Source organism: Vitis vinifera, chromosome 14, assembly GCF_030704535.1.
Source record: "Vitis vinifera cultivar Pinot Noir 40024 chromosome 14, ASM3070453v1".
Taxonomy (NCBI): domain Eukaryota; kingdom Viridiplantae; phylum Streptophyta; class Magnoliopsida; order Vitales; family Vitaceae; genus Vitis; species Vitis vinifera.
The window spans coordinates 20813706-20837107 of record NC_081818.1 but is presented as its reverse complement, the minus strand read 5'-3'; the positions used below and the strand labels follow the sequence as shown (position 1 = coordinate 20837107).

Genomic DNA, 23402 nt, shown 5'->3' with positions numbered 1-23402 from the left:
TCTTTTTGTTGTTTTAATTTTAACAACATACACCACACAAGTGACCCATCCACTATATGAGAGTAGTGAGTTGAAGACCTTGACAATCCAATTCACAAGGTAACTCAGTCTCACTTCAAAAGTGTTATTTGTATCATGGATCAAGGTAAGAATATGATCATTATTTTAGCACTTATATTTATTTTGTTTTATGCATCCAAAATTTTTTTTAACATAATTATTTCCGCATAAAGTTTATAAAAGTTTGGTTAACAGGGTACACAACTCGGGGGGAGCATGAGAATGTAATCAGATTATGGTGAGTTGTTAGTGGACATTTGGGAATTAAGAGATGCAATTGAATTTTGGAGGGAGTGAGAAAACCGACTAGATTTTCTCTGGAGTGGTGAGTGGAGAACACATGTAGCTTCTTGAGATTAATAGAGAGTTACATCAAAATTTTAATAAAGAAGAAGAGTGCATGAATTTAGTTTAATGGAGAGTTGTATCAGAATTTTAATGGAGAATATGAGTGCATGAATTCAGTTTTAATGGAGAGTTGTAGCAAAATTTTAATGGAGAAGATGAGTGCATGAATTCGGTTTGAATAAATAGTTTCAATAGAATTTTAACTGAGAATATGAGTGCATGAATTCAGTTTGAGAGAAGAGTTGCAGTTGAATTTTTTAATGGTGAAAATAGGAGTGCACAGTTTTGAGAGATATCATTGAGAATTGTAGCAAAATTTTTTTGAGTGGTGAGACGTTCAATTGAGTTCGGTCTGGAAAAATGAAGATGCATCAGAATCCTTGAGGGAAGAAAGGATGCAGTTGAATGGAGGTTTCTTTGAGAGGATAGAATTCTTTAGTTTTTTAATGGAAAATGGAATGAACATGGTTTGGGAGATGATTGAGAGCAGCTGAATTTTTTAATGGTGAAAAGTTGAATTCGGTTTGAGAAAAGAGTGATTGAGAACGACTGAATTTTTTAATGGTGAAAAATTGAATTTGGTTTTAGAGGAGAAATGGTAGTGGCAACGGATTCTTTTTATTCTTTTTTAATGGAAAAAGATGTAGTTGAACAAGGCGCTTGATTACTACTCAAAAAGTGCTATTTGATAGCTTGTAATTAATCCTTTTAAACACTTTTGAGTAGTAGTTATTGCCTTTTAACTCAATTAACATGTTAAGGACCCTTGCAATCATTTCTAATCAAATTGTGTAAGTTTTGGTGTTTTTGTTAGTAATTTGATCACCAAAACAATCCAAGATTGAGGAGAGTTATTTGGAATCCATGGCAAAGCAATGAAGAGCTCAAATTCATGAAGAACCAAGCTTTGGAGCTCCATAGCCCTTTGCCAAAGTCGTTCAAAGTATGCAAGGAGAGAAGCAAGGAGAGAGGAAAAACAGAGTGAAGAAAACAGAGGACAGCAGCTGCAGTCTTCTTTCGCACTTTTGGAGCACTTCCCGAAGTCCATTTTCTACATTCTATATACCATTTCAAAGCTCAGGAAGTCAAGAATCCAATGCTTCAAACGGTGTACGATTCGGAGTTGAAACGAAGGAGTTACAGCCATTGCAAGAAGATCACTCCAAAGTGTTGCGAAATCAGCCTTTTGTTGCGAGAATTTCGCAGCCTTTTTGTACAGTGCTATGGAATTCCTCCTGAAGCTACCCGATACATGCCGCAAGCTGGAACGCTGAGAACCTCAAGGTGGAAGCCGATTTCGGAGCCCTGCGAGTTTAACTTGTTGTTGCGAAAATATTTCGCAGCCCTCTTGAGTGTCTGCGAAATCTCGCAGACCTCGTTTTCACCTGCGAAATGTCCTTAGTGCTTCCTAATATTTGTGCACCGACTCTTTTGGATATTTTTCTTCAGATATTTTTGTATAAATTTCCATTTTCTCCTTGTATTCAGCCACTCATGCAATTCCTTAGCTAGGAAGTATCCAAGGAAGGGTAAATTACCTTGCTATATAAACTCTCTTGTAAACACTCTCAGAGGACGCTCGGAGAAGTATGTAATCTAATATATAGAATCAAGGAACAGAGCACTTGCTCTGTTTTTCATATATATTCTTGTCTTCTCCTTCATTTTCATTTTCTAGCCAACCAAACTCTGAGGATTTTTCCACAGAGGATGAGAGGCTAGGCTCTTTGTCTCTTGGAGTGAGGAAAGCCGGGTAAGTTTCCACATGCATAAATTGGAAGTTTTGTTGTTTTAGTTTTTAATGAAGAGAAAGTGTGACCTGTTAATGGTTTTTATCTTTTTAGTTAACTTAAAACGCCTTTAAATCACCTGGGCCAACACTTGGTAAGGCAAGTGATCTCCGTCCATGGAGATTCACTAGTTTACCCCTTGCGAGCCTTTGGGAGGTGACTTGAAGGTAGGATTTTCTAGAATAGCCAACACTTGGTAAGCTTTTGGACTCCAAGGAGACATCCATTAGTTATCTCTTGCGAGCTTTTGACGGGTAATCCAAGGTTAAAGATCACTTTGAATGGCAAGTGCTAGGTGAGAGGTATGAGCCATTGCAAAGTGCATCAGTGAGAGGGATTTAATGTTTGAATCCATTAATGGGAAGCATCTGTACAACACCGGTTAGAGAATTAACTATATGTTAATTCTCTAATATGAGGAAAATAAACAAGTGACCGGAACTCCCTTTTTGTATGAGGAATCTGAGCCTAGTGATCTGAACTCCAAGAAACATTTTTCTTTGTAAGTAAAATCAGTTACTATTTTTGGTTAGCTTAAAACCAATCCTTTTTCATTCAAACATCTTTATGTTTTCTTTTAAAGCTAACCTTGAAATGAAAAGGCACCAATTCAGCTTTGAATTAATATCATTTGTGAAGTGAAAACCCATCTCAGTGAACGATCCTAGAGCCACTATGCTATAGTAGCTTTGTCTTTGCTACCCTAGTATATGGTGTTATAGGTATAAATTTTGTTGATCACTTCCTCAATCAAGGAGCACCAGCTGAACACAAATCAGCTGAGACACCAATTGGGCATGAATCAAATGGCGCCGTTGCCGGGGATCGAACCTCGAATCAAATGGTGCCATTGCCACTGCCACTGCTAGGAATGAATCAGCGCTGTTGAGGGAGAAGTGAGATAATTAAGAAAGTGTGTCGAGGAGTGCACAATAGCTTGAGAGAAGTGGGAAAACATGTAGCAACTTTGATTTGGGGATGAGTTGCAACAGAATGTTGGAGAAGAAGGCACACATAGCTGCATAGAGAACATGGTTCAAAGTTGCGATATCGGTTACTGACTTGGAGGGTCCCAAGGCGTATCAATCTTAGTGTATCGGTTTGGTATCGGGCGATACGTAAAATAAGCTAATTAGAAAATTCAAAAAATTATAAAAATATTATGTAAATCATCAAAAACATATATTTAATTAAATAAGGTCAAAAAATTAATAAAATAAAATTGTCTTACATTTAACATTATTTAAATAGTTATAAAAGTACCTGCTCAAAGTTATTTATGATAATGCTAATAAAAAAATTATTTTATTTCAAATATAATAACATTTTTACTAACAAACATACAATACAATAATCAATTCCATGTTGAATAAAAAGGGGGTTCAAAATCATCATCATCAGTCCTACGATGAGCAAACAGATTGGGGTGACAATTCCCATAGTGAGGATATGGTTGAAAGAGTTGTTCATAACTCGAATATGTTGGCTGAGATGATTGGCTTGATGATCCATAATCAGGAAAATATGGTTTTGAAGGCTGTTTGGGATCAACACCATATTGATAATATCCAAAACCTCAATAAGCAATGCTACTGCTACTAGAAGATTGATCATATCTATATAAATCACTAGCTTGTGTTCTAGTATTTGAATATCCATCTGGATGCATCATTGGAAACCGATCAAAATCATTTCTACTAAAAGTACTAGAAGAGCTATCACGGTCTATAAAGTTGTGATATGATTTATCATCTACCCCTCTAAAATATGGCCTTGATCCTATACGCAAATTCTGTAAGTGCTTATCGATACGGTAATAATTTGATCTATGATAATCATGCCCACTAGAATAATCATCATCACTGGGAAATGTAGTTAGTATTTCCAAATGCTTTCGTTATTCCCATGTCCTTGGTCGATATCCATGATCTGCATCTTGTGTGGCATAGTAATTTTCACCTCCTTGTGCCCACAACATGCCAAGATCTACTTGACTAACATAACCGCCCCCAGTGCTACCATCTCCTCCAGTACCCTCACCAGTGCCACCAACTCCTCTACTACCCCCATTAGTGCCACTACCCCGCCTACTGCCCCCATTGTCATTATCATCACTACTAGAACTTGAAGAAATTTTTCTAGGAGCCTTACCTTTACGGTGGGAATCAACATCTCTTTCTTGTGTAGCATTACTTGTACGCCTGCTAACTTTACGATTTGTAGTACCATCATCTTCATGAACTGTTTCTCTACCTTATTCATTAGTGAGAAGATCTTTATCCAACCAATCCAAATTATCAGATGATAAAATAGGCTTCTCTCCTTCTTGTATCCACTCATCTAATATATAATCATCATTAAAGATATGATTCAAATCAATTGGATTGTATAAATCTTCATTGTTTCGCTCTTGCATCAAATTCTTAACTCGAAGTTGCATATTGTAGTGCACATAAACTAACTTATGCAACTTTTTCATTGCGAAATGGTTGCGCAACTTTGTGTGAATCAATGACCATGTGCTCCAATTTCTTTCACAACCTGATGAAGAACAAGTTTAGCTTAAAATTTTAACAACAATCTTTTGTAGATGTGGACCTTTGTCGCCATAGTTGTTCCATCATTCAGCTATAATAAAGAAAGTGCATACTTATTAATCAATATGATATATTTAACAAAAAATGATGATAATTTCTTATTTTTAATAGATGTAAATGTACTGAGTACCTGGAATAGATTGATTTATTGCTTTCTTTGTAAGTGCACTTCCAAATTCTCTTCTACCGTCAACAAATAATTTCACTTACACCATTAACATTTTTTTTTTGTTAATGCACATTACATATACAAAATGTATTATATAAAGGTCACAAACTATTATTATACCTCATTAATAGCTTTTGCTTGTCTATCCAAATTTGGCTCTAATCTCTTGATAACCTCCTTTAATCCAACTTTAATTTTTGGATGGTTGGAGAAATGCTTTGAATATTGAAACATTGGATTTAAAAAATATGTTGGCATAAGTTAAATAATAATCAGTTTACAATAATTTTTACTTGAAAAAAATAATACAAAATATATAAATAATTTTTTTATTACTTACAACATGCAAATGTATGTGCAATTGACCTTCCCACCTTTTATCAATGACTTCCCAATACTTTTCCCATTGCTTGACCGATGCCTTGATGGCCAATTTAGCTTTATCCATTACTTCATAAATGATTGATAGTGTGGGCTTTTTATCTTGATCAACCAATTTCAATACTTTGACGAGAGGTTCCATGATGGTTTGAACTCCCCCTGCCTTCTTCCAAAATCGATCAGTTAAGATAAGGTTGGATACCTTATCTCTTAGACTTTTTATGCTCCTATCTTTATTGAATTCACGCCACTCATTTGTTGTGCACATTCCCTTCAAATCAGCCTCATAATGTATAAGACTCTAAAGTGAAATGAATTTAGTGGCAAAATGGGTTATTCCTGACCTTAATAGATCTCTATCCTTGGTGAACACTTTCATCAAATTCACTACTTTCAAGCTATTATAAATAAATCTCGTGATCATCTTAGCTTGATCTAATGTCTCCTTAATTTGCTTCATGCTTGCAATATCTTTAAGCATTAAATCAATACAATGGGCTGCATAAGGAGACCAAAATCTTTCATTTCTCCATCGACAACATACCGTCTGCTTTAAAACTTACCTCATTATCAATGACTACTTGAACAACATTTTCTTCCCCAACCTCCTCTACAACTTTATCCATAAGGGAAAATATGTAGTCTGTTGTCTTAGGTATGTTGGTAGCGTCAACTGAAGAATGGTATATCACACTTCTATCACAATAAATCATGAAATTGATGATAGGTTTTCTAGTCCTAGAACTCTAACCATCACACATGATTGTGCACCCATATATAGGTCATTTAGCCTTCAATGTTGTTATATATACCTCAAGCTCTTGCACCTCCTCTTCCAAATATGTATTTCCAATTTGGTATCCAATGGGACCCTTGATGCCTGGACCTGCTTCTGCTATGGTATCAACCATTGATTTATAGTAAGGCCCACTATCAGCTGCATTAAAGGGTATTGTATTAAAGAGAAAGAATTTAGAAATAGTGTTACCCACTTTCTTCACGTCTTCAGTAGAAAACAAGCTTTTTATTGATTTCTGCTTTGATGGGAACATGTAGGGATCAATTCCTTTTGGAGGTATGCTAGTTCCTTTTCTTATACTAAAGTTATGTGTCAGTTCGTGTTTAATCCTAGCATTAGAAGATTGTGAGGAACTACCACCCTTCGATGCTCTTGTCTACTTTCTTAAAAAATTCGACGACTTTCTTTCATTGCTTGTTTCATTTTTCTTCTTTCAAAATCAACCATAGCAACTTCCTCAATTTCATCATCAAAATCACCCTCCTCAATTTCATAGAAATTTTCTTTATTTAAGGAACTCAAAAGTCGTTCCTTTTTTTTTTTTTTTAACTGTGCCTTTTCTTTTGAAGTATCAGACTTATATTGTTTAACACTACGTGACACTTCTACCAGTACATGTGGACATCCTTCTACTTGTCTGGATATATGTGCGATGTGTTGCTTTAATCTTGTTATACCGCCATGTATGACTTTCTCACAATATTTACACTTCGTGGTTCTTTTACTACCACTAACATGTTTTACATGCTCCCAACCAATATCATGTTTTGAAGCCATTTTGAATTTTAAACTAACCATGTATAAAAGGAAAACAACTTACTTTTCAAATTAAATATATAAACACATTTATATAAGAATTATAATATTTAATTTTCTACTCACTTATATGTTTCATATTGTTACCATATAAAAATAAATTCTACTAAAAAAGCAATAAACACGATCTCACCTAAGTTCATCATCTTTTTTTTCCACTTATTTATATGTTTTTTTAATTAAAATAAATAATAGTTAAATAAATGAATAGTTTTATAAAAAAAATTCTTTTAAAAAAGTTTGTTTTCATAGTTATTGATTTCCTATTGTAATTTAATTGTAGAATATTATAAAATAAAAAATCTACATGATATAGTGACATAAAATTGATTCAAATATAAATGTAATTTATCATGTAAATACATACCCTTCATTAAGTATTATTAAATCATTTATGATTATTTGAAAAAAAAATTATTAATTTTCTAATGTAATTTAATTTTGCAATATTTTAAGATAAAAACATAAATTAAAAATATAATATCTATACCATATAAAGTTTACCATATAAATGTACTTTATATTTCTATATTTCTATAGCATACAAATATAATTTAGTGAACCAATTTATTGTTTTGATAATTATTGATTCCCTATTATAATTTAATTGTAGAATATTATAAAATAAAAAATCTACATGATATAATGAAATAAAATTGATTCAAATATAAATATAATTTTTCTATACCATGTAAATACATACCCTTCATTCCGTATTATTAAATCATTTATGATTATTTGAAAAAAAAAAAATTATTAATTTTCTAATGTAATTTAATTTTGCAATATTTTAAGATAAAAACATAAATTAAAAATATAATATCTAAACATATAAAGTTTACCATATAAATGTACTTTATATTTCTATATTTCTATAGCATACAAATATAATTTAGTGAACCAATTTATTGTTTTGATAATTATTGATTTCCTATTATAATTTAATTGTAGAATATTATAAAATAAAAAATCTACATGATATAATGAAATAAAATTGATTCAAATATAAATATAATTTTTCTATATCATGTAAATACATACCCTTCATTCCGTATTATTAAATCATTTATGATTATTTGAAGAAAAAGTGTTAAATCATTATTAATTTTCTAATGTAATTTAATTTTTCAATATTATAAGATAAAAACATAAATTAAAAATACAATATCTATACCATATAAAGTTTACCATATAAATGTATTTTATATTTTTATACCATACAAAAATAATTTAGTGAACCAATTTATTGTTTTGATAATTATTGATTTCCTATTGTAATTTAATTGTAGAATATTATAAAATAAAAAATCTATATGATATAATGAAGTAAAATTGATTTAAATATAAATGTAATTTTTCTATACCATGTAAATACATACCCTTCATTCCGTATTATTAAATCATTTAAGATTATTTGAAAAAAAAAATTCTTTTAAATAATTATTAATTTTCTAGTGTAATTTAATTTTGTAATATTATAAGATAAAAACATAAATAAAAAATACAATATTTGTACCATATAAATGTATTTTATATTTCTATACCATACAAAAATAATTTAGTGAACCAATTTAATATTATAAGATAAAAAATCATATAATTTAATAAATTAAAAATATAATCTCTATATAAAATAAAAACATTTCATATAAATATATTTAATATCATCATAATATTATCATTATGAATTTTCCAATTTCATATAAATATTATTTTCCAATTCTTCAATTTCATAAATGGTTTTTAAATATCATTATTGCAAGTCTCAAATAATTATTACATTTTGTATAGGATTTATCATTTTCTGCTTTTAAAAACAAAAAAAAAAAGTTTATCCAAACCATACCTTACTTCATTTGGATACATTTTCTGTTTTTTTTTTTTATAAATAAAAACTTATATGTAAAAAGTAAGAACTCTCTTACACAATATGTATATACTAATTTTATGTTGTTAAAAATTATTTTCAAAAATTTTAAAGTGGGGTATTGAAAACTATTGCATTGTTAATAAAAGTTACCACCATTTTCTATTTTACAAAAAAAAAAAAAAAAAACCGAAAAGGAATGATAGATTATAGCAACAATAAAGTGTGCTAAACCATATACACAGAGGTATATATATACTCACATGGTTCATTAAGCATAACACAAAAAGAGGGAAAGGGAGAGAAATGTGCATTTTGTAGTAAAACAATGATTTCACAGTAGCCAAACTGAGGCAAAAGAAAGACTAATCTTCTTCCCTTTATTACCTTTATTAGTTATTACCTGTTGGCTTCTTCCCAAACCCTTGCCTTGTATCTTCTTCCCCAACACCACGAATATCGATATGTAGCCTTACTATCTTCTTCCCCAATGCACCACGAATACCATGATCTGCAGTCTCTCAGACTATCAGACCTTCCCATTACTACCATATAACCACGATCTGCTACCTTCCTACCGGCAGCACAACAAAGACAAAAAATCTACACTCCGATAATGGTGGATTTAGGGTTAAGTAAATTATTCTTCAACCAAGGCTCTTTTTAAAGGCTTTTGAAAGGGTCACGGGTTTGTTTCAAATTTTCACGGGTTTTCTTTTGCAGAGGAATCTCTGATTTCTCTGAAAATTTGATTCTTATTGTGATGGGTTCTTTTGTAGGGAATCTGTTGATTGGTTTTTTTTTTTTTTTTTTCGAGTTGACTGAGTTAACTCGAAATATCGGTCGAGTCATCCGAGTCCAACTGATTCAAGGTCAAGTCTAGGTATAAATTATATCTAGTATTGGACTCGTCGCGACCGTCGTCGAGGAGGATACGACTTGGCCGAGTCGTACTGGACTCAGTTGATTTTTTGAACCCTGATAGAGAAGGATACCATCAGCTTGTAAAGACTGCACACTATCAGCTTGTGAAGACCGTACACTACCAGCTTGTGAAGAACCGCACACTACCAGCTTGTGAAGAACCGCACACTACCAGCTTGTGATTGCCACACACACCAAATTGGAATTGAAGACACCATCAACATTTCGGTCTCTTGAAGGAGATCAACAAATTTTGAAGAAGATTTTCAGGTAATTTTCTGATTTTGTTTTTTTTAGTTTTTGATTTCCTCTTCTTTTGTATTGTTTGGATATGAGATTTTACCTTACTTGGGTGTGGATATTTGGAGGTCACAAAAATTATTGAATCTGATTGAGATAAGCTTCTTTTTTTAATTATGAATTCATATTGTAAATTGGATCATGATGTGTTTTCTTTTTAGTTGTGATTTCATGTGGAAATTTGTTTATGATGTATTTTATCTTTAGTTGTGAATTCATTGACATTTTTAGCAATTTATTTTCTATTAATCTTTGTTAGGATTTCAAATTAATTTTTCTTAAAATTTTATCTTATTCTTCACCTAATTCAAGCTTTGGAGACCACATGAAATAAGGCTTTGCATAATATTAGTTTCCTGATTTTGTTTCTTTCTTTTGATCTCATTTGGTTGTTTGACTTTGTGATGATCAACTTGTTCACTTGCAGCCATGATGCCACTATGACCACACACACATCAACCATACTTTCAGTTTCATTATACACTAATTTCAACATGTTTTTTTTTTCTCACATTTAGCACACACACTTTGTCTCTTACATGCTTCATTGCTTTTGGTTTTATTATTTTATGTAACTTTATGATTTTTTTAAAAAAATTTCAATTGTTTTTCTATAAAAATCGATTATCAATTATTCAAATTCATCTTAGACATTTATAGGTTATGAAAATTACATTTCCAAAATCATGCTATCACTTTTCTTTCAGTATGCATGCTTACTTTGGTTTTCATTGATTTTCAGTTTTCTTACACATGAAGAAAAGTCATAATTCCAAAATGATGGAGTAATTCCCGACTTGCATGAGCTTCATCGTGATCATTGAGGGTTAGGGAAGTGTGGATTAATTCATGAAAATTATATCGGGCCTTAGCGAAGCCCTACATTCCAAGTTTTCAAAACAACCCCTTGCAACCATGAGTTTTTTTACCTTTAACATATTAAATTGAGTTTGGACACTTTAGGAATTTTCTATTTTTTTTTCATTCTTGGATGACTTTATAAACTTATTGAAATGTTGTAGAAATTTTATTTTGAACAAAAATCAAATTTTAAGCTAATAAATAAAATCAATTTTTCAAAGGGTCTAGATTCAGTTTAGTTTTCGATACATAAAGTGTTTCTATAAAATGAAATTAGTTTGTTGGGGTTTTAATTTATTTTGATGATATTTTCCTAATATTTTAGACTTCTAAAATAAGATTTGAGGCTTTTATTTCACTCAAAAACAATTTTTCATGTATGAGAAATAATTCTCTCTTTCTATATGTGTTGTGCTAATCCTAATATGTAGCTATTGAATGTTTAATTAAATTTTGACTTGATGCATGTATTTTTTAGTTTGACTAAATATTAATTTTTATTTAGACATCTCAAATAAGCTGTAAAAGTTTTAGTTTGATTTTATCACATTCCTAAGGTGGGTTAAAAAATACATCTCTGCATGTAAAATTTTTTATTTTGATGAAATATCACCTCTAGCTATTTTTTACGGATTTATTTTATGTATATCTCTATTCTGTCCTATTTTCTGAGTGATTTGAAGTTTAATTAAATCTGGGACAATCTGAATATAATTAAGTTTCTTAGGCTATTAGGTTATGTTCTAGACACATTGAGAATTATTTGATTTTTTTTTTTTTGGTGAAATATCTCTTTTAACAATATTTTTCGGATTTATTTTGTGCATGCCTCTGTTTTGATCCATTGTTGTGTAAATTGTATATTTTTGTTAATTCAACTCTCCACGTATTTTTGAACTTCTTTGATTTTAGATATGCATTGTGGACATGTTATATGTATTAGATAAGCCTTTCCATAAGGCATGAACCTTCTTTAGATATTTTATTTAGATTTATTTTGTGATCATATGTATGTTGGCCTATTTCTGTATTTTTGAACATGAATATTGCATCTTGTTTTCCATTGATCCTATATCGTCATTGCTCTACCTCATTATCTTGCTTATGAGCTAACCTTGTTCTTTATGTAATCATCACTATTACAATTTACAATTGAGGTACGCTTCCTCTCCTCTTTATTTATTTGTTTTCATCAATATGTATGTCTTGCTTTGATTAATTTCTAGGTGTGTTTTCATTTGTTATCACCACTGTCCTATTCTTGTGTATGTCATTTGGTATCCATTAGTTTATTGATCAATTTCCTTATTTATCTCCACTTGATTAGTAGAGACTTACTTTTAGGGCTTAGAGGGGTGCTACTTTATAGTACCTTCCCAATGAGTAATGTGATCTCTAAACTTAGATTCGGTTTTTCATATATATGCTTTTCCTTTAAAAGGAGCCACTCTTAGGGTTTTATTTTTTATTTTGTTTTCCCTTTAAAAAATAAAATAAAAAAATTGACGACTCTAACTTTTTTCTAAAGTCAGATTTTCACAATGAAAAGTGAGTCTCATCATTAAGTGGGGATGAACAGGAAAAATGCGGGTCCACACTTATTATCTAATTCCATATTTCAAATTTGAATTCTTAGAAGTTATTAAACCTTGCCTTCATCTAATTAATTCACATTCAATTAATTTGACCTAAGTTCACTAGATTTCTGTTTAATATTTGTTAATCTACATATAACACAAATTAACTCCTCCTTTATTATATATCATCATTTTCATTCAATTTTTAAATTTTTTAGAAGTGGAGGCATTATACACCATTTATGGAAATTATAATTTCACTATGGTTGTTTGATTCCACTTAAGGGGTTTTTCCAAATATTGCAAGTGATGGCATAAAGATCTTGGAAATAATCTTTGATTTTTATTTTAGCTAAGATGTCATTATTCACTTCAGGAAACAAGAAATTGAACATAGTTAAACAAGATGTATATTAAAAATGACTAGGCATGGTGTATGTTACTTCCAAAGAAAACAAAAACTAATTAGTTAAACTTAAGAAGATTCTCTATTAATCACTTATTAGGGATTATTCTAGATTTCCTACTATACAATAATTGTTATTTACCTTGATTCTTTACTCTTAAAAGCGATTTAAAAAAAATTCTAAGGAAATAAAATCAACATTTATAGATCTAATATATTAACTCCATGCCTTAATCTTGAGAAATTTAAGATCTTATTCATAAAACAACCAAATAAGGTATACAAATTTACCCTAAGGAGAGTTAGGATAGACCTAGGAAGGAGAAAATGAGCAAATCAAGCACAAATCCTTAGGCTTATACCCTTTGATTTTAGTCAATTAGGCATATGCCCAAAGATTTCCTAAGGAACTCAAACCTAAGGGAATCTAAGGGCTTTGTAAAAATGTCAACCAATTGGTGTTTTGTTGGGACAAACTTTAAGGAAATAACCTTATCTTCAACTAGACCCCTAATAAAGTAATGAAAATTTTCTATATGTTTAGTTTGGGAATGAAAAATAGGATTTTAAAAAAAAATATTAATTGGACTAGAGTTGTCACAATGAATATTCATAATACCTTGTTCACTGTCATAGTCACTAAGCATTTGTTTCATTCAAGGGATTTGGGTACAACAACTCCCTATAACTATATTTTCCACTTCCATAGTGGATAGGGATATTGAATTTCGCTTCTTACTTAGCCAAACAACTAAACAATCACTAACAAAGACGAAAGCACTTAAAATGTTTTTCCTATTCTCTACATTTTTTGTCCAATTGGCATCAGAATACCTAACAATAACAAGAGAAGAATCAAATGGATATCTTAATCCATAGTCTAAAGTCCCACTAACATAATTAATTATTCATTTTACAAAACTCAAATGTTATTCTTTGAGATTAGCTTGGTACCTAGCACATGCTTCCACACTAAAAGAAATGATTGAATGACTTGTAGTGAACTACAAGAGACTTCTTATCATCTTCTTATCATACTCCTATAAGCTTTTTGCTTAACATCCTTTCTAGATGCGCCCTTGCAAAGCTTAGTAGTATTAGTCATAGGTGTCCTAAAGTGCTTAACAAACTCTAGGCCAAACTTCTTTACTAGCTCCTTCACATATTTGGATTGAGATGAAAAGATGCCATTTTTGAGTTGCCTTATCTGCAATCCTAGGAAGAAATTAAGTTCACCTACCATGCTCATTTCATATTCTTTTTTCATCTCCTCTACAAAACTAAGGGCAATATTGCTCAAGGTAGCTTCAAAAACTATATCATCTACATAAATTTGAGCCATTACAAGTCTAGTCTTAGCCCTATAAATGAATTAAGTTCTATCAACTTCTTCTCTCTCAAATCCTTTTTCCAAAAGATACATACCAAGCTCTAGGAGTTTTTTTTAAGTCCATAAAGAGTCTTCTTTAACCTATAAACATGATTGGGGAGTTTAGGATTTCCAAAGCCCTTAGGTAGCTCTACATACATTTTTTCACAAAGAATCTCATTCAAGAAAGCATTCTTAACATCCATTTGAAATAGTTTCATTCTCAATGAGTATGCTTGAAATAGTTTCCTTCTCAATGAGCATGCTATATTTAGGAGGATTCTAATAGATTCTAACCTAGCTATGGAGGCAAAGGTTTCCTTAAATCAATTCCCTCAATTTGGGAGTATCCTTGAGCCACTAGCCTAGCTCTATTCCTCACAATGATCCCATTTTCAACTTGTTTATCATTGGAAATCATTTTGTACCTATCACATGTTTATCCTTAGGTCTAGGGACTAAATACCACACATTGTTCCTAACAAACTGATTTAACTCTTCTTGTAGTGCGATAGACCAAGATTCATCTCCTAAAGCTTCCTCCACTTTTTTTTTGGCTCTAATTAGGAGGTATAATAATAATAATAATAAATTATCTCATTTTGTCTTGATTATCTCCTTGTTACCATGGAGTCATTCATATTTCCTATTACATTTGAGATAGGGTGATTTTTGGGTACTTTGGATTATTCTTAGTGTTCATTTGACTTGGCTTAGCAACTTTAAGTAGTTTTTTTTTTTTTGTTTATTTATCCTTATGGGGTTAACCACCTCTTTGGGGATGTTTTTAGGGGTTTCCATAGCCGCATACATTGTTTCAGGGATATCCCTAATGAATTCATGGGGTAAATCAAAGGAGTTAACATCTTCTTGGGTATACCTTGAATCATCAATGACCACATTCCAGGATTCCTGGATAAACTTGGTATTCTAGTTATATACTATATAAGCTTTACTCTTGGTGTAATAACCTAGGAAAATACCTAAATCAGACTTGGGATCAAATTTACCTAGGTTTTCCCCTTCTTTGAGAATATAACATTCACTACCAAAGGTTCCAAAATATTTCATGTTAGATTTATTTCTTGACCATAACTCATAGGAAGTTTGATTTGTCCCAAGCCTAAGAAAGACTCTATTGATAGTGTAATGAGCCGTGCTAATGGATTTGGTCCAAGAATGAATAGAAGTTGCATGCATATGAAGCATTACTTGGGCCATTTCTTGAAGACCACGGGTCTTCCTTTCAACCACTCCATTTTGTTGGGGAGTTCTAAGGACTGAAAATTAATGTTTAATCCCTTTTGATTCACAAAAGTGATCAATTTCAATGTTGTCGAACTCTCTCCCCCTGTCATTCCTAATCCTCACAATGGGATGCCTTTTTTCTACTTGAATTCTAGTACAAAGAGTCTTCAATTACTCAATAGTTTCAGATTTTTATTTTAAAAAGGATACAAACAAATACTTAGAGAAATTATCAATTACTACTAAAATATACTTCTTCCTACCTTTGCTTTCAGTGTGTATGGGACCCATAAGGTCCATGTGGAGAAGATCTAAGGGCCTAGATGTGTTATTTCTAGGAATCTTTTTATGTGACCCCTTGACTTGTTTACCTCTCATGCCCTCGCCACAAATAGGCTTAGGTTGTCCACTTAACTTAGGGATCCCTCTAACTAGGTCTTTATTAGCTAAATGCACTAGGTTCCTATAGTTAATGTGGCTTAGCCTTCTATGTTACAATTCAGTGACATCAAGCTTGGCTCTACCACATACTAGAGAGGTTTTAGAACTAGGATTGATTGTTTAACAATTATCCACAATTCTATTCCTAGTGAAAGTGACTTCTCCATTCTTAATCACTTTACACATATTTTAGGAGAATTTAACATTAAATTCACTATCACAAATATGACTAATATTGATAAGAGTAGCCTTTAGGCCATCAACAAAGAGGACTATTTAAATCAAGCCATCCAAGGATAGAAACGCTACCCTTTCCTCTCACATAGGCAGCACTCCTATCACCAAAGGTGACATTACCTCCATTGAAGTCTTCAAAAGAGGTGAAAAATTACTTGTCACCCATCATATGCCAAGAGAAACTACTATCAAAATACCACTCACTAGGAGCACTAGCTTTAAGGGTTTTAAAGACTACATTGACTTAAGCCTATTCTTCTTCTTTAACCATACTTGTTTCACTTTCGGTGGGGAACTAGAGGAGTTTTTTTGAGTCAAAGGATTAGGATTAGTTTTCTTTCCTTCTTAGTGTGCAAAATTTTATTCTTTAGCAAATCAAACTCATCCGTTAGCCTATTTAATTGGACTCTTACCTCTCAAAGAATCTACTTTGACATCTACTTGAGTGTGTCCAAACTTCTTACAATAAGTGTATTTGGAGTAGTGCTAGGAAAGGCTAATTGGTTAGGAGTTTCCTCCTTACCCTTAACAAAAATTGTGTCTCCACTAGTGGGAGTCTTAGTTTTGTTAATGTAGCTCAGGTCTCTTTTTATCTCCATGGGCTTGCATTTATCAAGAATATCATTTAACACTTTAGTCCAAGGATGAAAGGCCTTATTGGAAGAAATAAATGATTTCTAATATTCAATTTCTCAAGTTAGAATATCGTTTCTCTCAAAGAGATATGGATACTCATATCAAGAAACCAAATTTTCTCATTTTGCTTAATCTTTTCTTACAAAGCATATTAATCTTAGATTTTTGAAAATCAACAACATTATTAGTTTTCAAGAATTTCTCAATCAAGCATTGATATTCAACAATAATATTCTCAATAAAATCAACATTTTCTTCATCAATAAACTCATACTCACTATCAATCTCATGCACAAAATCAATAGATGCAACCCATGTGTAGAGACATTTCAGTTGCTATTAGAAGAGGAGAAATGAGAAACTAAAAATGGATAATGTAGTCTTTTGCTGCCATAGTAGAATAACATAAAAAAGACGAATGTGAAGGCAATGAGTTGAAACAAAATCATTAAAATTACAAAATCAAAAACCTAAATCCATATTGAAAATGATATTAAATAAAAAAAAAATCAAAAGAGTAAAGTACAGTCATGAACAAAAGAACAAAGAATAATTTGGATTACAAACCCTAACCCTAAAAAAAACCCTGAAAAGAAAATGAAGGAGAGAGTTACCAATTTTTCGTCTTGGGTAACACGCTCTCAACATGGATGGTGGAAAATCTTGTTAAAGATGGCAAAAAAGGGAGATTTTGACACTATTACCATGGGTATGTTCTTCGAGCTTCAAGCTTTAAGCTTCTCTATTTTCAAGATGAGGGCATCAGCTATGGTAAGTACAAGTTGAGGTAGCTAGATAATGTCTCAATGTTTGGTTTGTGTTTGGGGCTGTGAGATGGTTGACAATGAAAATGACAGAGTTGCTGGTCCTCACCAACAATGTTGTTGCGTATGACTTCTTAGGAGGCTTAGTATCACCAAGGATACCCTTTGAGATATTGTTGGTCTCTCATCAACAACTTTCCTATAGATCCTTGGTAGATTGATATCAACATCTTATAGATAGTGTGGTGGGTATTTGGCAACTGAAATTTTGTGAGAATGTGTTAGGTGGAAATTTCCAAAATGGGATATATAGGCTTTATAAAAAGGCCAAGGAAATCAAACTTATTTAAGGACTCTTAAATAAAGCACTAAGGATTCAATCTATATCACTACTCAATGATGTTTTTAAAAAATGCCATAAAATAAATGCTCTGTTTTCCCTCTATAGAGCGCCATTATTAACTGGATTTGTACCAAGCGCCAAGGAATGTTATAAATTATGCTAAATGTTGACACTTTTAAAAAAAGGTCAATGAAAGAAGCATCATTGTATATAGTTTTTGTAGTAGTGTTAGGGGGAAGTGTTGCATTTTAATAAATTTGGGGAGCAAAGTGTTGAGTTTTGAATATAAGGGGTCAAAAAGTAAAACACACCAAAGATTGAGGGGGTAAAATGTATTTAACCCTTATAATAATGCACTTTGTTCTTATTAGTTTTACTTTATGTTATGTTGAAAAAAAATTTAGCTTATTTTCTTTTCTTTTTTGTCATTAAATAGCTACCTTACTAGTGTTTTTGTTTCCATAATCATATTATTTACTATTTTTTATGTTTTAAATTTTAATTTTTTTACAAATTTTTTTCTTTTTTTTTCATAGAAAAATGAAATCAAACTCGACACCGTCATCTACTCAAGATTCAATCACAAATGCAAGGTAAGGTTGGCTCTGCATGGGACCATGTTTCCACAAAAGCTCTTATATTGTATTGTAAAAAAGCTGTGAAAGGTGGGAGAATTCATAGAAGGAAACAACACCTAATTGGAGTCAAAGGTGATCTTGGACCATAAAAATTGGTTGCGCCAAATGTTATATTTCAAATGAAAAATTCTTTACTAAAGTTTGTAAAATCTAAAAAGCTGACTCAAGAATCTTATGAATATGAACATCCATATGACCCTAATGTACTACAATTTAATAGGGGTATGCAAAATCCTACAATGACAAGTAGTGGAAAAAGAAAAAATCCAAATGGATAAGTGTTTTGCACCAAGAAGTACTTTAAGAACTCAATCTTCCATTAATAATGTATTAGCTTGTAAAGAAGCTATTTGGATATTATATTTGGCCATTAGAGGATATTTTCAAGATGCATGCATGCATTCCTACTAATATTGTGGACTCCTATTTTAGAGCAATGTTGGATACTATATCTATAATTGATCCTAGATATATGGGCCCAACTTAGCATCACTCGTGGATTAAACTGTTAAAGAATGCAAGGAATTTGATAAGTGTCACTCCTTCCACTATCAATAGGTTCATCATTAATAAATTCTTGCATAATTTTATAAAAAATTTCAAAATCAAAATCTTGTGCAATAATGAGAAGGTTTATCATATCAAGAAAATCACTATTTTCAATTAAAGGTAAGTCTAATTCAACAATTTTCTCATTATCATTGGCCATATCATATAAGGTATTTGTATCAAGGTCAAATTCATAAAAACATAAATTGTTATGTTAGTGGGGGTTCACTTGAGGTAGCATTGAGCTTTTGCATCTCAACATTGATTGCTTTTAAACTATTCATAATCTTATTGGCTCCTCATATATTCCTTAAACACATCCTCCAAATTTTGCTGATCTCATGGAACCATTGAAAAATCAAAGAATGATTGCCATTGAGGGAGATCTCCAATTTCTCTCAGTTAAAGTTTAACATTACAATTCTTGATTTCATTGAAGTGCTAGCAAAAACTGGCCAAAAGAAGGGTAAGATGGTTTAATTAGCATACCAAGTCAGAAGTCCTCATACATTGTCCCTAGACCATCAGTGAACGGAAAGACCTTATCTTGGTCTAAAACTGGACTTTTAATGGCAGTGAGGTTGTCACATGTTGATTGAATGTATACATTAGAGGTCTCATTCTTACATGGTAACTTAATACAAACTAAGCAATAATAGGAATCGTTCATGCAGTCCACCAACAACTTCTTTTGTTATCATCTTGACTTCTTTATCATTGACAGCTCCAAAATAGATGGGATTACCCCTTATCAGTTGAGCATAGTTGAAAGTTGAAGAGAAGAGAAATTCCATATAAATTTTGTAATTGCTAGATTTTGTAATCAGATCAGAAAATTGAAGTACATCTTCTTTGAAGAGGAGCCCTGCATTTCCATAACTCATGGGCGTTTTCTTGTTTTTAATTCTGACAGGCTGAACCTTGATTATGCCCTAATAAAATCTTTGGTTTTACAGAGAAAGTATCTAACTACTTTGGTTGAATAAGTAATGAATTATTTGTTTTATGGAAGCTGATCTTTTACAAGGGAAAACTGATCGAAATACCAAAGTCCACAAAGCTCACTAGTAAACCAATTGATCTCATTAACAAACTTAATCAGCTGGACAAATCACCACTAAAATAACTATTCCCTTATATCTTGTATATGTGAAATATTTTTGACATGTCGATCTCATCCTCAAGTGGCTTCAACACATGCTAGTTTTTATGTGTTTGTGTACTTTGACATCTGAATAGATTAATTCAGAAATGAAGTAGCTTAATAGTTATTGAAAACAATGATCTACTCAGTAATTACCTACCTTTTGCTGATGAAAAAGTAATAGAATTCTTAGAGAAAGACTCATTTTCAGGGTTTGCAAGAGCATTGATGTTGTTGTGTGGATCAACAGGGTCACGTATATTCTGGTAGCCATGTGTTCCTTCAATTGGCATTGTTACTGAATCATTTGAGAGCATTAAAACTGTAGAAGACATGGTTGGCCGATCTCGTATAGATTGTTGGCAGCACAATAACCCAATGCGAATGCATTTTAATACTTGATCTTGAGGGAAAGAACCAATAGTGACATCTACCAAATCTGTTAGCTGCCCTTCTTCTTCTAGTCTCCATGCCTGTAACATACCAATATACTTATTAATTATATGCATTAGGTTGGGGTTTTGAATGGGTTCGGACTGCATATATTAAAAGGAAATGTTCAACTAAGATGAAACTAGATGAATTTCAGCTAATTCAATAAATTGTCACCAAAAAAATTCAGAGAACGAAAATTTGATTTGATGTGGTGGTTATACAGATCAAAACACTAACTCCAATGCATATTTTTCCATATCTCACTTCAGTGTATGGCGTTTTTCTAAAAGTAAAAGACCGACAAGCTAGGTTGGGTTGTTACTTACTAGTTTCAGGAGCTCCCAGTCTTGCTCATCAAATTCCATGTCATAATTCCTTCTTCCACTTATGATTTCTAATATCAACACACCAAAGCTAAAGACATCAATCTTGGAAGACATGAAGCCTCTGGTTGCATATTCTGGAGCCATATAACCACTGTAGAACATTTTAGTTTTCGATTCTTGGCCTACCATAACTCAACGATACAGGAAAATACTATATTCTAGCTTCACTTTTTATTACATGAAGTATTAAATATTTATGGCATCTCTGAAATGGTAAAAGTATCGATACAGTCCCCTAAAGAAGAAAACTAGAAGATGTTTATCATGTCACACTGATGAAGAGGACTTGAGCCCTTAATTTTTTGATATTATGTTAAATAATCAACATTTCTAAAAGCTTAAGCAGCTAAGATTTGATCCTATATGGTATTCTATTACTTTTGATTCTCACTTGACTTTGTCATACATTTTGAGAGCTAAACAGAACTTAAAGACGTATGAAGAGTTTGGTCCACTCAAGGCCAATCTAGAAATACTTACAATATTCCCACAATCCGTCGTGTTCTATGATGGGTTTGTTCATCCTTAAATAGCTTTGCCAGACCAAAATCCGATATTTTTGGATTCATCAACTCATCGAGTAAGATGTTGCTTGCTTTGATATCTCTATGTATGATTCTAAGTTGTGAATCTTCATGAAGGTAAAGAAGCCCCCGTGCCACACCTATTATGATGTTATAACGCTTTGGCCAGTCTAGCAATGCACTCTTGCTCTTATCTACAAGCATACATGTAAAAATTTGTAAATATATGCATGATGAGTACGAGATTTATTTGGAAGTTTCATTTAAATACGTGCATGCTTGAGGTACTATTCAAGTGTACAATGTTTGAAAAACAGTGGATATGTAAAATCTTTTTGCTTATTTAATGGTGGTGATTTCAACTGCATAAAAAATATAAACCCCCTTGGACTCTCTTGACTTTATGTGAAGAAATTAGAGCAGGTCAATAAGGTTAAAAATCTCTCTTTGAAATGTTTATAATTTGTCCCAACATTTGGGAATATCTCCTGCGTCTAATACTGACAAAAACAATAAATTAAGGTGGGCATATCATTAAATAAAGAGAAATAAAATTGGCAAGATAAAATAAATAGCACCCAGGGTTATTACCAAAGATGAAGTGGTCAAGACTCTTGTTCTGTAGGTATTCGTAAACTAACAGCCTATTTTCTCCTTCAACACAGCACCCAAACAGCCGTACAAGATTTCTGTGTTGCAACTTCAATAATAGTCTGACTTCATTGGAGAATTCTTCTCTGCCTTGTGTCGAACCAGGTGCCAGCTTCTTCACTGCTATTTCTTCACCATCTGCCATCATTCCCTATCTCCCATTGTGAACTTAATTAAAATTTGGCTTACCCATTTCAATACTTGCAATAACAAAATTATGATAACTGTTTATGCATGAATCATTAATTAAAAGGACACTCAGAAAACATTAAAAATCTCAAAATTTTCCCCATGCATGGCCTTGGTATTATACAACAGCAAAGCAGTGATAGATAATTTTGAATGACTAGCTAATTCAAGTCAATATGAGCAGGAAAACGGAGGATTACTTTTCAAAGTCAATATCAGCAATACCTTATAAACAGTCCCAAACCCACCAGCACCCAGCCGATTTGCCAAACAAAAATTACCAGTTGCAGCAACCAAAACTTCCAAATCATACATGAAAGATCTCTTGCCAATTCCCTCACTCATTTCCTCATTGTCTTCTATAATTTCAGAGCCTCCGGTCTCCACTTCATCTCTTTTCCTCCACTTCACAGCACACAGTACCAGAACTGCCAAAACAACTGTTCCAACTGTTAGAGCAACAGAAATTTTAATTACCAGACTACGACTTCCAGCATCATTCTCTGCCACTGGTAGCGGCGCCAGTGTTGATGACGGAGTGATATCTGTGTTGATATACGGGCCATTGACCCAGTCCTCATGCACTGGGTCCATATTGAACTGGATATTGCATGTTGGTGTAGCAAGCCAACCCGCCCATTGCCCTAAACAGCAGGTGTCTATGGCACTTGTTGTTGCCAATAGGCATCCCTTACAACTATCTCCATCGATGTCACGGGTGCAATCAACATAGCCATAGAGGGTGAAGTTTTCTGGTGCTGTTGTTCTTCCCACTGCATATCTCTTCTCAGATGCACCGGCAGTGGACGATAGATTCTGCATTAACCTCTGCACCTTCGCATCATAAATATCAGGATCAGGAGCATTGCGGGTATCATACAGCCTGAAGGTGAGGGTGTAGTCGGTCTTGTTCACAAAGTTACGGTGGGAGTACCGCAGCATGCAGAGGGTGT

The 23402-nt window shown here is 32.4% G+C and overlaps 1 protein-coding gene across 1 annotated transcript; it reads right to left on the bottom strand.

The window, feature by feature from the left end:
- Window positions 1–4095: 4095 nt before the first annotated feature.
- Window positions 4096–23391, bottom strand: LOC100249709 (cysteine-rich receptor-like protein kinase 26). The gene is made up of 8 exons (XM_059742723.1): window positions 22675–23391; window positions 22201–22411; window positions 21566–21803; window positions 21026–21176; window positions 20425–20737; window positions 6158–6282; window positions 5890–5995; window positions 4096–4451 (listed from the first exon to the last, which is right to left on the bottom strand). Exons 1-8 carry the CDS (start codon window positions 23389–23391, stop codon window positions 4096–4098), a joined length of 2217 nt encoding a protein of 738 aa, XP_059598706.1.
- Window positions 23392–23402: the final 11 nt, after the last annotated feature.

Bases quoted from the DNA above. Each gene is read 5' to 3' on its own strand.
- LOC100249709 (XM_059742723.1), bottom strand. From the start codon at position 23,391: ATGCTGCGGTACTCCCACCGTAACTTTGTGAACAAGACCGACTACACC. The intron at 21,804-22,200 runs GTAATAACCCTG...GTATGCTTGTAG, and splicing joins TCTTGACCACTTCATCTTTG to ATAAGAGCAAGAGTGCATTG. The intron at 4,452-5,889 runs GTATGTTGTCGA...CTAATGAATAAG, and splicing joins GGTAAGTTTTAAAGCAGACG to GTAGAGAAACAGTTCATGAA.